This window comes from Branchiostoma floridae, chromosome 10, assembly GCF_000003815.2.
Source record: "Branchiostoma floridae strain S238N-H82 chromosome 10, Bfl_VNyyK, whole genome shotgun sequence".
NCBI lineage: Eukaryota > Metazoa > Chordata > Leptocardii > Amphioxiformes > Branchiostomatidae > Branchiostoma > Branchiostoma floridae.
In genome coordinates, this window is record NC_049988.1 from 18,938,597 (window position 1) to 18,955,481 (window position 16,885).

General features: G+C 40.6%; 1 protein-coding gene across 1 annotated transcript; it reads left to right on the forward strand.

Annotated features, from left to right (window-relative positions):
- Nucleotides 1-189: 189 nt before the first annotated feature.
- Nucleotides 190-10,471, forward strand: LOC118425048 (PMS1 protein homolog 1-like). Its single transcript, XM_035833863.1, has 14 exons — nucleotides 190-451; nucleotides 1,157-1,316; nucleotides 1,697-1,822; nucleotides 2,279-2,442; nucleotides 2,918-3,034; nucleotides 3,488-3,610; nucleotides 4,145-4,288; nucleotides 4,998-6,092; nucleotides 6,728-6,824; nucleotides 7,297-7,420; nucleotides 7,637-7,873; nucleotides 8,804-9,021; nucleotides 9,500-9,570; nucleotides 10,307-10,471. Exons 1-14 carry the CDS (start codon nucleotides 290-292, stop codon nucleotides 10,469-10,471), a joined length of 3,003 nt encoding a protein of 1,000 aa, XP_035689756.1. The 5' UTR covers nucleotides 190-289.
- Nucleotides 10,472-16,885: the final 6,414 nt, after the last annotated feature.

The window sequence follows — 16,885 nt, forward strand, 5'->3', positions numbered from 1 at the left end:
ATTCATATTGAATGTTTAGGCCTGCTTTTATGATGAAGAAATTGAATATTTTTCGTCTCAACTAGCGAAAAAAGAGTAAAAGTGGTTTTGCAAAAAAGTTTGACATTGGCTAACCTGTTGTTCTCCCCCTCGAGTGAGTGGTGCAGTCTGCTTGGAATCTCGCGAGATCTCGATAAGTCAAAGGTCAGAGGTGACCTGAAAAGGCGCGAAGCTGAAATATTTTTGCACGGATAGATTTGGAGTGAAGATTGTGCTCTATAAAAGGTAAAGTTGCCGTTTTATTTTCGACATGGCTTCCCCGACGGCTGGTGCGAGAAGCCTGCAAGCGTTGCCCGCGGCGACGGCTCGTCTGTTGTCCAGTACGCTGGTCATCACGTCCGTCTTCAGCGTGGTGAAGGAACTGGTGGAAAACTCGCTGGACGCTCAGGCCACCAGTGTGGATGTTAAACTGGTCAGTGGGTTGATAAATGTGATAGGTCTATGGTTTAACTTGTTTAAGCAGAAAGAGAGAGAAGGGGAGATAGCAAAGAAGAGAAAGGGAGGTAGGGAGAGAGAAAAATGAAAGTTCAATGAAACCTGTAGTAGTGACCACTTCATTGGGTATATAACTTATTGTCAATTGATTTTTACTGAACTTTGTTGAGACAAAGTTCATCAAAAACAAAAACAAAAAAAAAAAACTTTTTTATGCTTTGTGCATTTTGTTGTCTTTTTTTGACACAGTGTCAACTGAAATTCAAAGGAAAGGCCTTTCCTTTGAATTTCAGTTGACATTTCAGCATAAAAAAAGGTTTTTTTTTTAAAGGTTAATTGAAATTCTTGATACCTATTCAAACTGACTCTGTTAATAAAGTTTTTCTTGTATCCAGGAGTCATTTGGGTTTGACAGGATCGTTGTGAGTGACAACGGCAGTGGAATCAGCCGTGCAGACGCAGAGTTCATGGCACAGCGACATTACACCTCAAAATTGTCACCTATTCAAAATTATCTTGCCTGGGTACCATCCTACTATGCAGTAACTGCTGGATCAATCTTTTTGCTTGCTAGCCACGGGTCTAGCTGGTGAAAAGATTGAGCCAATGGAATGGTTCCTGGGCTAAAGATGGTATCAACATTCTAATTTTTTATACCGACATTCTCTCTTTTTATATCTAGGAGTCGTTTGGGTTTGACAGGATCGTCGTGAGTGACAATGGCAGTGGTATCAGCCGAGCAGATGCAGAGTTCATGGCCCAGCGACATTACACGTCCAAACTTTCACACCAGGCCGACCTGGACAGTCTGGAGACTTATGGCTTCAGGGGAGAGGCACTGGGTAAGAGTGATTAGTGTTGGTTCTGTAAATAATTGCATCAGGTTGTACATGTAATTGATAGAACATGGGACATTGGATGCGGAGTTCATGGCACAGCAACATTTGTCATTACACGTCCAAATTGTCACACCAATTACTGGTAGTTGGTTCTTTGTTTGATAGGTCAATTGTTCTATACATTCATGTCTTTTGTAGTTAGGCAAACAAATTTTGCAGAATTACCTTTCTTGATTTTAGGGTGTGCTTCTGAATTCAGGCTAAAGATTTGCTGCCCCCATACATGCAGAAACACCCTCTATAACAATACAGCATGAATGAAAATATAGAAGTTTGCTGTGAATTTTTAAATTTGAGCCCTGAATGACCCTTTGTTGTTGCAGGATCTCTCTGTGCAGTAGCTGATGTGACGGTCACCACCAAGACTGCAGCTGACGACTTCAGCATGATCTACACATTGGACAGGCAGGGCAAAATCACTAACAGCAAACCTGCACATCTGGGGCAAGGTGAACTTTTGCTGTGAATCTTGTTGTTAGTGGACATAAGATTAAGAAGTCAGGTGTGTGTCCACGTTAAGGCAAATTCTAGAGTGTGTTCAGGTGTTGACACAGAAATGCAAACTTCCTTGTTCCATGTGGCGTGTACACATAGTCCAGTGGTTAGCAACCCTGTCCTGGGAAAATCACCCGTCTCGATTTGTACCAAGAAGTTCTGAGTTTGAATAGGTTCTTGGCATTCCTGGTAAGGGTGGCAGTCCTTAGGACGGAATATGGTCCACTCTGTATTGTTGAAAAGAGCTAGGGGAATGATGAAGACTGAAGTCTGGTATACAATGTATATACTGTACATACATTAGCATCTGTCTTCTGTCATGACCAGTGGAAGATTACAATTAGCTCAACTTTTTATTGAGTTCATTTGAGCTAAATTAGTTCCATATCATTTTCACTTCTACCTTTCAGGTACAACCATAACAGTCACAAACCTGTTCAAGAACGTCCCGGTGCGCAGACAGTACTACAGCGCCCCCAAGCGGCGGAAAGAGGAACTGAAGCGTGTGGAGGACATCATGATGGCATTGGGTGTCATCAAGCCTGATGTCAGATTTTCACTCATACACAACAAGGTGGGTTAAAGATGATGAATTTGGTGCTATGGTAATGACTGTGTTAGGAGAGACACCAAAATGTGTGGTCTAACTAGGTTGAGTCTGCTGGACAGAGCCGCATGGAAGCGCGGTGTGAAGACTATCCTACTGCTGCCTACCCTTGAGTCAGGGACCCCAGCAGCAGTATAATCAAATACTGGATACTACTATTATTGATATCAATTGTGGCACCAAATGGCCAAGTGGCTAGAGTAGAGGACACGAGATCAAGAGGTAATGGGTTCGATTCCTGGCAATCCCTGCTAGATGTTGTGACCTTCGGAAAAGCATTTTACACAAATTTCCTCACTACACCCAGGTGAAAAAAGTTTTATTACAAGTATTGTACAATGTGTTTTTTTAGAAGTTTTGCAAGATTTTTACTACAATGTTGATAAAATTTGCAAACTTTCATTTCATTTTAGTAAAATTTGAATGTGTTTGTTTTTCCCAGTGTACAGTGTGGCAGAAGAACAAGTATCCCGACCACCGTACAGCTCTGCGGACTGTGCTGGGCACCGGCACCATGGCACTACTGCAGGGGGTGGAACACAGGAATGTAGAACCACAGGTACATGTACTAGGATAGGTTTACTACCTCTTTGCAAAAGGTGTGTACATGACAACTTGTATCTATATGACAACATGTTACATTTGGGATCGCTTATATGACAGTTTGGGACTACATATATATGTATGTTTGGGACCACATTGTTGGCAGCGACACCTTAGCTGCAGTATGGAATAGTCCTATCCAGAATTGCCCTGAGGAAAGTGACAGATATTCACCAAAATGTTGGCTGTTTTAGAGGCTTTATTTCGTCCATTAGCAGAGAGATACAAACATATTTCAGTGCTAGCCTTCCTGGACTTAAAATACATAAATGACAACGATCAACGGCTGTTGATTGTATTGTACATAGTTCCTGGTTATGAATACAAAACCTTCTTATCCAGTGATTTTCCAACCTGATGAAATTGTTTGTGGATACTGTGTCACAGTTAGAATCTTATTCCATGACAGGTGGACGTGCAGGGATTCCTCCCCAAGCCTGGAGCCGACCCTCAGGCCGTCACTCGAGCCACGACTGACCGCTCCTTTGTATTCTTCAACGAGAGGCCAGTCCAGATGAAGGGGGTGGAGAAGGTAACAATGATGTCACTTTTTTGGCAACACCTGATACATAGCTTTTTTTTTACGTTCCAACATTTTTGTAGTCGTGCTATTTTTCTGAGGGCAATACTGACTTGTTAGAATGTTTTATATTATTATTTTTTTTTATTTGCTTATTTCTTATAATCCATGGCTTATTTTATCTCTATGCTGAAGGTGTCAGCCTTGTAAAGGATGTACATGTACTATCACACCTCTCAGATCTCATTTCCGTGAATTGTAGTAAATAAACGTGATATGAAATGTGCAGTCTAACACGAGTAGACCCACTGGACAGAGCTGCATGGAAGCGCAGTGTTAAGACTATCCGACTGCTGCGTACCTGTGTCAGGGATCCCAGTAGCAGTATAATCAAATACTGGATACTACTACTTCTTCCTACTTCAATTAAGCTTGTATCCCCCTCATCAGGCCTACTAGTAGGGTTCATGACTGGAGTAAGTTTTCTTATTTTATGTTTGTCACATGCTTGTGTCAGTTATTCCGCAGTAAATTTGTTTGTTTCAGCTGGTGCGTCAGTATTACCACGGCAGCACGTCTGACGGGGCTTCCTCACGACATCCCATAATATTCCTCAGCATCAAGGTACCCCCAGCGGAGATAGACCCCAACGTGGAGCCCAACAAGACAAAAGTCCTCCTGCACAACAATGTAGGAATACTTCTCACTATTGTTTAAAAGGGTTTTTTTGGTTATTAAATAAACTGGACATAAAATATACTGCCCAAAGTAATACCTGTATGCTCTGAAACATTGTTAAATGGCTACATTTGATACGTTTATGAAGATTAGACGTATCCAGGTAAACAATGTTTAAAGTTCAATCTCCACAACTCAAAAAGGAAGATTTACTGCCAGATGTGGTGCCCAACAAGACAAAAGTCCTCCTGCGCAACAATGTAGGAAACTTCTCACAATTTTTTTTAAAGGGGTTTTTTGGTTATTGAATAAACAGGACACAAAAATATGTTGGCCCCAGTAATAACAGTATATGCATGGTCTGAAACATTGTTGAATGGCTACATTTGATTTGATTTTTGAAGGTTAGACAGCCAGGAAAAACAATATTCAAATACAATTCAATCTCCACAACTGGACAAAAAAGGGAGATTTACTTCCGAACGTTTTTAGTGACATCCATCACTCCTCTTCAGCGTCACTAGAATGAACAATTCAATACAGGAAACAATTATGGTTGAACAATTTTGCCAATGTCATAATGAAGGATCATCAAATGTTTGATATTTTATATATTTGCTTTGATTGGACATTAATTAGAAGTATATCAATTTGTCAATAAAGGTTGGACTTCCAAGTAATAAGATACAAGGTAACGTTTCCTTCTGTTTTTCTTTTACAGGATTCCATTCTGTCCGTTATTGAAGAGATGCTGCAGACAGTGTACAGCTCTTCTGATGATGCAAACCACAGCAAAGCTACAAGCGAAGAAGCCAGAGACACGACACATAAGAGTACAAGTTCCTCGGACTCCAACAAACAGCAAAACACACTGGAACTTATGGAAGATGAACATCTGTCATGTGCCTATGCTTCGAATAAAACTAGGAATGAAGATGATTTGACAACCACAGAAAAGATTGCACCTGCGGATTGCAAAACTCTAGAGTCAGAAGAAGACACAAGAAGAGAGAAAGTTGCCAATGGTCACAGCAGTACTGTACATGTAGAAGTTGAAATAAGGGAGCCTTTGGATGCAGTAGAAAATACAACAGTTAACGTTACTGTTGATACAACAAACATGAGCTCAAATAGTGACTCTGACATTACAATGGGCGACTCTATGCTTGCTGAAATCAAGACCCCTGACACCTCCACCACAAGGCCCCATAGGCCAGCAGACGATACAGAGATATCCTTGTTTTCAATCAATGACTCGCTGCTAGGAGAATTGGACTCACAAGAGTCTCTACAGCAAGCGGACAAACTTCATGAAGATTCTCAGATGAGTTTTTCCATTTCTAGTTCTTTCCTTGGAGACCTTCCTGCTCCTAGTCCAGCTGCAACTGGTAAGAAAAGTGATGATGGCGTCAGCTTTAATCTTCTGACTCAAACCTCCCTCAGTCTTGTACTTAGTGATGAAGAAAAAGAGGAAAATGATAAAGAAAGAAGAAAAGAACGTGATGGTATAGCTGAGATTTCAAGTACTTCAAATTCAACCAATCAGATGCTCAGAAAAGATGGAGTCCCTCCTCTCCCGTCATTGGACAGTGACGATCCTACCCCAACCAATCAGAAAGAGGATGAGATTCCAATAGCCAATGAGGTGTCAGCGAAGACATGGAGTGAAGGAAGAGGATTGGTCAACTCTGTTGGAGAGGCTATTGAACCTGTGAGACTATTGGTTCCTGGAGTGACCAATCAGGGACAAGATCGGTCAGCACTCACAAGTGCTGACAAGGGAAGCCCGGGAAGGAAAAACACCATACTGGAAAAGGTGGGATCCTAATGCATTTTGATTTACCATACAGATCTTAAGTTTTGCTAGCCCCAAGCCAAACATAGCCTCCACCAGATTGCAAGGTATCAAGGGTGAATGGTTGGCCAGGAGAGACAGTTAACTTGCAGGAAAGGTATAATACAATGTACATTGTATGCTTGCAAATGTTACTAGTACTCTAAGGTGGCCAACCTCCCCTGACAAATATTCTCCCTATATCTCTTTTGCCAGCTTTTGATACTTTGGTAGGCAGTGCACACTCCTAGGTAGGCTACACTCCTTTGCCAGCTTTTGATACTAATAATCTTATACACTCTAGGCTCTGCTTGGAGATGGTGGAATATAGTGTTTGTTTGTTTATTTTAATTTTACCAGGGTTCATATCGCCACATATATTACATTTTTCAAAGATCCATGGGGGCGACCATAGTGTTACCTGGGGGTAATAAGTGACTTTCGCAAGTAGATTGAAATAGAGACCTTTATTTCACAGGAAGACTGGAACCTAGGGAGGGATTTGAACCTGGGATCCCTTGGTTCTGAGGCAGACATCAACTACATATACAAGACATATTAGGCAACCAATGTGTAAAAGATTAAAACTATAACTTGTGATACATTTCTGTTCACAGGAAGGCCAAACGACAATGTACGACTTAGTTGGGAACAAACCAGTCAAGAAGCCACAGCCAGCTTACAGTTTCTTCATCAAGGATGTCAGACCTACTGGTAAGAAACTTGTGTGGTGTGTGTGTGAATATCTTTTATTTTTTGGGTAAAACTGCAGCCGCTGAAGGCTTTGGCTCAGTGGTGGTGGTGGGGGAAAGTGGTGTGCTCTTGTATGGTATATAAGGGTTGTTTGCCATGATTGACCATTGTAGCCCTATTATATAGAAGTAATCACTTGGTAACTGTGAGACTCGGTTACTGTCGTAACTGTGGTTCAATCCTTGATAGGGCATATCGGTTGGGGCTGCACCTGTCTTTTGTTAGAGATGTAAAATGGGGGAAGGGCTACCAACTCTTCCCTGTAAAAACAGACCCTGCTACTGAAACAGTAGGGAAACTTGCTGTTATTATATGTGTGCCACTAGGCACTAAGGGGAGAGCAACAATTGCTAAGTGAAATGATTGCACAAAATTTTTGGATTTTAATCTTGTCAAGAATCAAATTTAAAGTTTCTGTCTCTACCATTTACAGTGTGCCAAGAGAACCCAGAAGCTGACTTTGCTGAAATCGCTCGCCTCATTGGCCAGCGTTGGAAGCAGCTGGCCAATGAGGAGAGACAACGCTACGAAGCCATGGCAACCAGAGATCAACAAAGGTACCAAGCACATCTCAAGACGCTCCAAGAAAGTGAAAGTAACGCATCTTCAGATTCACCTGTGCCAAGAAAGAACAAGTTAAGCACAAAGAAAAGGAAATTGGATCCGGTTTCACACCAAACCCTCATCGACAAAATGTTTCAGTCGCAAAAATCACGTAAGGGAAATGGTGAAAACAATCAACACACTTTGAAAGTGGTTAATGTAAGTTTTAGCATGACGTGGTTGAAAGAAAAAGTTGGGAAAGAAGTTCCTAACAGTTGTGATGCAGATGAAACGCTTAGTCTGATTGGTCGGCTGGCACCACACGGTGTGTGGGTCGGAGTGCAAGGGTCGGAGGTCGTTGCAGTTCACCAGTACAGGATACAGGAGGCGCTGCTGTACAACAGGCTGATGGAGACGCACGTGTTGCCACGGCAACCGCTAAGGGCACCAGTGGTTCTGAATGAAAGGTACGGAGCACTTCTCAATAAAGTAGTTGAACTTCATAGTATGCACTAGTAGATTTTTACAATGTACAATGTGTGTGTGTTTGTGTGTGCATGCATGTGTACATGTATTTGTGTTTGTGTCAGTGAATGTGTGTGTGTGAATGAGTGTGTTTTTGTGTGTGTCTGTGTCTTTACTTGTGAAAGTTGCTTGTTTGAAATTTTAAATTAGGGGTGTGCCTAAATACCACAAACGACCACAAACGACTCGGAAATACCACAAACGACCACAAACGACTCTAGTATGCAGTGTATATGGGTCAAAGACCTTGTGTGGCGCTCTGGAGACATTGTTTACACATTTATGAATTTAAAAAACGCAGCAAGTCCTGCGTATTCACCAGTTATTTCGAGTTAGTCCGCCGGTTTCAAGATCGAAGCGATTCTGCGCTGTCAATGAATGCGTGCTAGGCATTGAGGCTGAAAAACACTAAGTATACAAGTTTTATAAGTTGACAATGATAGAATAGTGCCATGCTATAATCTATGAACCAACAGCGTCCATAGGTTTTATCGTCCTGTCGTCTATGGAGCCGTGGAAGGTATCGAGAACTTCCCCATGCAGACTCCTAGCACGGGCGATCCAACATGGCGGCCGAGAATCGCTTTGATCTTGAAACCGGCGGACTAACTTGAAATAACTGGTGAATACGCAGGACTTGCTGCGTTTTTTAAATTCATAAATGTGTAAACAATGTCTCCAGAGCGCCACACAAGGTCTTTGACCCATATACACTGCATTTTAAAGTCGTTTGTGGTATTTCCGAGTCGTTTGTGGTCGTTTGTGGTATTTAGGCAGACCGTAAATTAGCACATGTTGAACTGTTACTAAGTTTACATCCCCCTCATCCTGGTTCATCACTTGGGTTTAAAACTTTCTGTTTTTTCTCTTAGCACAACAGGAGGGACTCTAGCATGGCAAACCCTACAGAACTTGGCCTGTGAGAGCGCCCACCCCAGCCCTTCTAGGAAGATCTGCGACCCAAGACTGGTTAACAATGGGTTCGACGTCCAGCTGACCAGTGACAAGGAGGGCAATGTCAGGGCGGAGGTCATTGCCATGACAACATGCATGCCCTTTTATGGGGTGGACGATTTGAAGGAAATCCTTGGTAAGTAACTTTTTAACTTTTTTTAAATCGATAATACATGGATATTTTGTTGACAAAGTAGCTATAGGACATTGGATAGTGAGGAATTCTTTGTGGTGTAACTCCATCGTATTTGGCCCAGAAGCCTGAGGTCCTGGGTTAGAATCCTGTCATGCTGCTGATCTTGTGCTCTTAGAAAAGATTATACAACTTTTATCACTCTACCCCGATGTAAAAATGGATACCAGACTTCAGTTGGGAAGGTAAAAGGTGGTGGAAGGAGGGGGATGGGCTCTGCCTTCCAATACTGTGCCCTAGACACAGTGGCCCTATGGCCTTAAAAAGCCTATGGGACTACCTTTACCTTTTTATAGCGAGGTAACAGAAAAAAAAAGCTTCATCTCACAAAGGATCCATCTCATAATGAATGTTTTGTTGCTCTAGCTCTGTGCTAAACTTAGAATGCTTTATCTACAGCAACAGTTTTGTTTGTTTTCAGGCATCATCAGCAGAGCCAGCAGCACTGCTGTGTCCACCAGCAGACCAGTTAAAGTCATACACTACCTGAAAGTGAGTATTCCTAATGGATATTTTCCAACAGTAGAAGCCGTTTAATTATACTGCCTATTTGCCAGCATATTTCTTTCAATTATCCTGCTGGTGCAATAATGCGAAGTTATCTAGCCCTTAACAGAAGTGTGCAATAATCTGTTGTGAAATTAACTGGCTTCTACTGTATTATGATCTTGAGAAATTGTAACAATCAAGCGAAAGAGTCATTTCATGCTTTTTTTTTTCATTTCTACCATATGTACAATGATGCTCGATATTTTTTATTACAGTCAAAATCATGATATGGTATTAGGAATGTTACTATTTTTCTTTACATTATGTATACTTTTATCTGGCTTTATTTTATCATGGGGTGACTTTATGCACAGTATACAGATCAGTTTTGATGATATACAATAAAATGTATATTTACAAGCACATTTATTACTCTCATTGCATCCTGCTGTACTTAGGTTTTCTGCATTTTCTAACCATCATGTACAAATGTAGATATATACCAAAAGTAATTGGGCTCAACAGTCTTCTACAAGAATATATGCTACACACAAATCAAGTTGAATATAAAATCAGAAAACACAAAGTAGGTTGCTTGAAGAATGTTATACATATATGTGCATGTGCCTTTGTTGTTAAGGTCATATAAGTGACATTTTGAAGAATTTACAAATTGTAAGTTGTAACCGATACTTTAAAAATTTTCCCTTTTTTTGTTCCACCTTGTTGCCCCCCACAGGGAGAGGCTGTGCGTATGGTCCGTAGCCTCCCAAGAACCATGACACACGACGACGTATGTGACATACTCAGGAGAAAGGAAAAGGAACTGCCCAAGTGTCGGACATGTCTCCACAGTAAACCCTTCATACAGAATATATACACACTGGAGGAGCTGTACTCATAGTGTAGTCAGGAACAGAGTCAGGTTTAGAGTCAGGCACAGTAGTGACATAAGTTTGCAAAGCTGAGTTTAGTTTCTAGAGGTGCTGGATGACAACTTAAACAAGCTTCTTTATAAACAACCAAGGTACATGTACATGTACTAAGTATTTACATCACCGTCTGTCACCTTCCAATTCCTCAGACAATTGCAATACCAACTGATTCTGTTTTGCACTGCAGCTAAGTGTCACCAAAACGTTTGCTTTTGTTGTAAATATCTTGGTTGTAAATAAAGTTTTGTTAGACAGTGATTTTCCAACCAGATGAAATTATCCGCTAAGCTTTTCCAGGTTTCAGAAACAAAATCAGATATTATATATTAAGTACACAGATCAAAAGTCAGAGGGCAAAGATGCGTACAAATGCAACATCAAAGTATAAAATATTGTAACTTTTATGATATCAGTCATTATGTCAGAGAACTGTTTGGTATTGGATATGGTCTTTACATCAGTAGTTATTCCAAAACTTCACAGATCAATAAACAAAGCATGGAGTTTCTACGCAGGACAGAGGTACTGTACTGTAATACTAGTACTTTTGACAGACACCTACTCTTTTGACAGATTCATGATGATACTGTACAGCCTATACTGAGTCTCTCTAAATCTACGTCTGCCAGAAACCTAATATACTGGAAAATTCAGACTGACCATGCCACTTTGCCAGGCTGCAGTCTTTCCTGACTGTTTATAAAATAGTTGTTTAAGAAAAAGGTTCTACTAGCAAAAATAAAGCTGTTACAATATTCTTCAATATGAATAGTATTTTTTTCCCCACTTTACCTTCAAGCCTATGAATGTATTTAGAAGCAGGGAATGAAGATTTACAAGTCATCAGAAATCCCTCAAGATTTTCACAATCTTTTAAACTTACAGATAATCAGTTTAATTCTACAGAAATATATTTTGCAAATGGCATTTCTTTGGCACACAAGTACAATTTATACACACTGTCAAAAATTTCCACTCCAAATAAATGTGTACCTGTATCCTTTAATCTTTTTGTACCCTTATGTGAAATTTTAAAATTAATAGTAATCTGCAACTGTTGGGATGCCTAATTATAAGAATATATTTTCTAAACTACTTCTCTAACAAGAACTCTCGTTTAAATGTGCAGAGCCAACAGAAAGACCTGATTCACCTGAACTTGGCCTTGATCGTTGGTTATCGGTTAAAGATCTTTGGTTATCGGTTAAAGACTCAAGTGATGCTGTACCTGTACCACTTGTTGCATCTGTTTCATACATTTCATTGCTTTGGATTTGGTCAGCCTCAACAGGGCACATAAAAGCAGCTGGCAATGGTGGCTCTTCATGGTTTACTTGTTGGCGTTGGCATTGACGCTGATGTTGGATGACCGGATCCAAGACTTCACAAATATCTGGTCTCCCTAGTTCAAGAAATGTTTGGTGCAGTTCCTCTATTGCTTGCAGACCTCGTCCTACATTGTCTATTTCCCAAGTTGGGAGGAGTGTAGCTGTTGGGCCTCTGTTTTGTCTGTTCTCTCCTGCCCCTGATGGTGTGGCTCCATTTCTCCTCCTTTCGTCAGACTTGATTATGTCAATGAAGGCTTCATCGCGTCCAATTTTTAGTGCAAAAGATTGCCACCCTTTTGCATTGCGCCCGAGTTTCAGTCGATAATTTTCGTTGTCCAGTAACACACAGATGTTGTTGAAGACTTGGGGTGGCAGCAGTTTCTCTTGTCGCCCTTGTTCTCGAAGTTCCTGTTGGCATACATACAGATTAGTAAGGGGTGACAATTGAAACTTGTACTGATCAGATGCAGATTTAATGTAAGGCCTAATGCAAAAAGTTTGGAAACTTGATTTCAGTCAATCATATCTCCTATGTACATATGTTTTTGCATTTCATAAACCAAACCAATATTCAATCAATTGTTTTCTATCATATATCTTCAGAGAGATTGTTTATCACCTTTTACATTGTCTACAAAAAAGGGCATGAGAACTTGTATGCCTTTCCTTGTACTATGCACCTTCATTGTGTGCAGGCGTGTCAGATTTAATCTTACTTTTACCTAACACAACATATTTGGAAATATGATGTTGGGTGATCCTACATGTATCTCTGTCCATTGTCACTTTATCATGATCAATAGCATTATATTACCAGTCGTGTAGTGACATTCCATTTGGTACGATTATCCATTACCTATGCCTATTAAACCTATTTGCAATGATCATGCATACATGTATATGTGAGTGGGTCACAGATAAGAGTGCATACTTTTAGATTTGACCAGCATAACAGTGTTTGGTTTTGTCACGAAAATTTTGGCACTTTCCAGGTGACCCACCTTTTGACTTTCCTTCGCAGCATGAAGTGTCAAGGTAACAAATCATTCTATAGGGAAATAGACAAGCTTTCCTTGTGTGAGAAGACAGAATGTTTCCAAATTTTTGTGTTGGGTTTAGTAAGATTGAATCTGACAAACTATGAAGGTGTAAAGCTTCCATAATTTTTGAGGCTGTAGGTGCAGTTGGCTGTTAGTGTTATCAACACTGTCTACATGTATATAAACGTTATACATGTAGGGCGTGGTATTGGAAAGTGGAGCCCATCCCTCTCCTTCCACTACCTTTGATATACATATGTACCTCTCAAACCAAAGTTGGGTACCCATTTTACACCTGGGTGGAGTGAGGAAAGTCATGTAAAGTGCCTTTCCCAAGAACACAGCATCTGGCCAGGATTGCCAGGAATCAAACATATGTGACCTCTCGATCTTGTGTCCTCTATCCTAGCCACTCAGCCATTTTACATGTAGGCCACCCATAGTAGTATGACATCATTTAGATATGACTTTCACCAATATGCCTAAATGCACCCAAATGTACCAGCTCTGCCATAAACCATTTGGAAGGTTTATGTTGAAAAAAGAATGTGCTGTACACTCACGTCAGGGCTGTCTGGGCAGGATACACGCAGATCTACTGTCTGTCCCGGATGAGAGAGTTGGTGGGCTGTGATGCAGCATTCAAATGGCACGTTTGTGGCGTTGTTCATTTCAAACTCAAATGGATATTCGGTGACCTTCACAAAGTCTTCTGTCATCAGCCTACGATAAGGAACCTGTATTGTATCACAGTAGGGAAGAATGATTTCAACGATTATGCAAATGTCTTGGGCATATACAAATAGCCTTTGTGAATTGTTTAGATTGGTATATTAGGTGATAATATACATCGGTAGTACTTGCAGTAGCATACATGCACATGACATGTATGTATCATAGACTGACTGATTGACTCACCCGTAGCTTATTAATAGTAGGTGCCACTTGTTCCCATCCAGGACTGACTTCTTCAATGTCAAGGTGTAGATCATTCCCATTTCCTTGCATGATGATAGCTGCTTGGCCAAGGTGCCGATGATGTTGTGACTCTTCCATTGAGTGTATATGCTGGAACAATTGTAAAGTATGAACAGTCTGTTGCATACACGTATCAGGATGTAAATAAATTTAAAAATAGAGAAATCAGAAGACAGGGCACATCAGGTCTAAATAAATTTTCAGTTTTTGATTTATTGTATAATGTATATCCCTCACCCTTGTCATTCTTAGGTCACTCCTCCAGCATGTGAGGTGAAATTTGAATCGGCCTCTGGTATGGTTAGATGGAGACCTAAAGGCACCAATTAGGAAAACCTGATCATGATGATCATCATCATTATTACGTGTACATGAGGCGCCATAGCCAGTGAAGTGGTCAACAAGGAAAGTGCAAGTGTTGCCCTCAACGTAACTTAATGCATCAGATTCTTCACTTTCACTGATGAGTTTCCAATCTGTTTTTTCACCAATGTCAGTTTCTGTTTGCATTGGGGTGATTTTCCCTTTGTCGAAAGATTTGCTTGTATTAAGGGGCAATTTGAAGATGACACGGGCATCAAATTTGAGACCCGAAGGCCCACAGTGCAGTACAGGACCTAACATGACTTTATCATTGCAACTGGGGTTCCTTTCCAGGTAGATGTAGACTTCTTGAAGACAACCTGCTTTGATTGCTCCTGGTGGAATGTACATGTGTACATTTGCTTCTGGTATTGAAAGGTAGCCGCCGTTTTCATCAAAGAACCCAGAAGCAAAGCTCTTACTGACTATGTTTGTTTGGAGTTGTTTGGTTGCTGACATTTTATCAAGTGTTTTACGGGCCTCAGATTGTAGATGTCTGAAGTCTCCTGGCAATACACTTGGGGCATCAGTCTCTTGATGTGTGGTCTCATCTAGTGTCGTATTGCTCATGGTTTGTTCAGAATCAATTTCGTCTTCTCTTCTGCTATAATGAGAATGTCTCTTGTGTTGTTGTTTTTTCTTCATATTTGTCCGACTTAACCTGGGCTTTTTACTGCCATCAATTTTATTGTGAGGTATCAAAGGTTGGTTATCTTCAAATTCCGAGTTGATAGATGCCTGCAAGTAATGAAATTTATGTATTCATTAGTTATGATATACATGTAAATAACACGAGGTATACAAGTATATGTTTTAGTAGTATCCAAAACATCCTTAGGCAAATATGTGAAAGGATGCTGAATGAATTTATGGTTGATCATAAACCACACAAAACACTTTTTTCCAGTGGGTTCTAGCAATGTAACTGGCAATATACCAACATACATGTACATTGCAGTCACCTAACAGCTAGATGTCACTTTGGTGTTCCTATACTTTCACTTTCACTTAATTTTTTCCTATACTCTTCGCATTTGATATACTGATGCAGTATATCATATCCAGATGTCCTCCATGATGACTTACTTATACTTACGAGTCTCATCATTGTCCTATCAAATGAAATTTCTTACTGCTTAGAAAGTGATGATTTAGCATTTCTTCAGCTGTTCTTGTGTGGCTTGAAGAACATTGGTTATGTTAGTTCACCTTTACCTGCAGGGTAACCTAGTTTTGTACTAAATATCCAGCATTTTTAGGCTTATCACATCTAAGGATGAAAAGAATGACAGGACTTGCATTTTCATGTAAAGTTTCCCTTGGAATGTCATCATCACTCTGTGTTGAAGATACCTGTAACAGATAGCAATATTTTCATTTACCATGTGTTACTTTCAGGCATAATTGGAGTAATTGAAAATACGCAACTACATGTACATGTATGGATGACATCCTCTGGGAATCCCCAAAACTGATGTGTTTGGCCAAAAAAAGTTGCATTCATTATGTTAGTGGTCTGGAAGGCTGAACAAATGAGAAACGCAGGGTATTGACTGCAGAACAATAGATTCTTCATTTTTGTTTTCACAGTCATCTTCTTTGGCATTGGAATTGATGTTGACATTAGTATGTGTTTCCCGATATATATCTGTTTTAATCTAAGGCATGTATTTGCTCCTTTTACAACTGCTTTTTATGATTCATAGCATGGTTGATAACTTTTTGCCTGCATGTAATGCGGGTTTAGTTTTCAGTAGCATGGGAATGTGTGGAAGCTGGGGCTTTACGGCACTGTATCTTGAGAACGGATGGTGCGAGCGTGATGATTTTTGGTACCTCGGTTGGTGGTCGTGGCCTGACACGTTTGATTTTTGGCCTCCTGACGTTTGAACTTGACATTGTAGGTTGCATTTTTTGTGTTTTTTTTTTTTGGCATTTTGACGCTGTATGTCCTGAACGATACGCGCGATTGCAACGATTTTTTGGGCATGGGTGGGGGTTTGTTGCTTCCTGCTTAGGATTGACTTTGGGCCTTGAACTTGACACGGCAGGTCGTCTCCGGAAGGGGTTTTTCCGGAGTTGTATCTTCTGAACGGATGATGCGGGTGCACTGATATTTGGCACATGTGTTGGCGGTGTTTGCCTAATTCTCAACTTGACATTCCAGGTTACCTTTTGTGCTGGGACGGTGCATTCTCTGTATCTCCAGAACGCAAGGTGCCATTGTGTTGCTATTTGGTACATGGATTGGTGGTAGTGTCCTGATGGTCAGGTATGAATTTCTATCTCTTTGTGTTTGAACTTGACACTGCAGGCTGATTCTGTTTTTTTTGGTTGGGTCAGGTCCACTAATATCTTCTTGGTTGTGAAAACAGGCGATAGGTTTGTGTGCAGCTTGTGTGAGTGACAGGTCTAATTTTAGATATCCTGTGGAACAGCTAATCCTAAGGAACAGATGATAGGTCTGTTTGGTTGTGATGGGTTTGGGCTATGGAACCATCATCTGCTTTGGCAGTGGCCTGTGCCACCTTCAATGTATCGGGTTACTTTGTATCCCCTGTTTTAGTGGAAACAGTATCTCCTGCCAGATGATATAAATTTATCGGTTGCTGTATTGGTTAGGTATAATTTGAGTTTGCTTCTTAGTCGTTGTGGTGTTTTGAGAGCTGTATAG

Bases quoted from the DNA above. Each gene is read 5' to 3' on its own strand.
- LOC118425048 (XM_035833863.1), top strand. From the start codon at position 290: ATGGCTTCCCCGACGGCTGGTGCGAGAAGCCTGCAAGCGTTGCCCGCG. The intron at 2,443-2,917 runs GTGGGTTAAAGA...TGTTTTTCCCAG, and splicing joins TTTCACTCATACACAACAAG to TGTACAGTGTGGCAGAAGAA. The intron at 9,571-10,306 runs GTGAGTATTCCT...TGCCCCCCACAG, and splicing joins AAGTCATACACTACCTGAAA to GGAGAGGCTGTGCGTATGGT.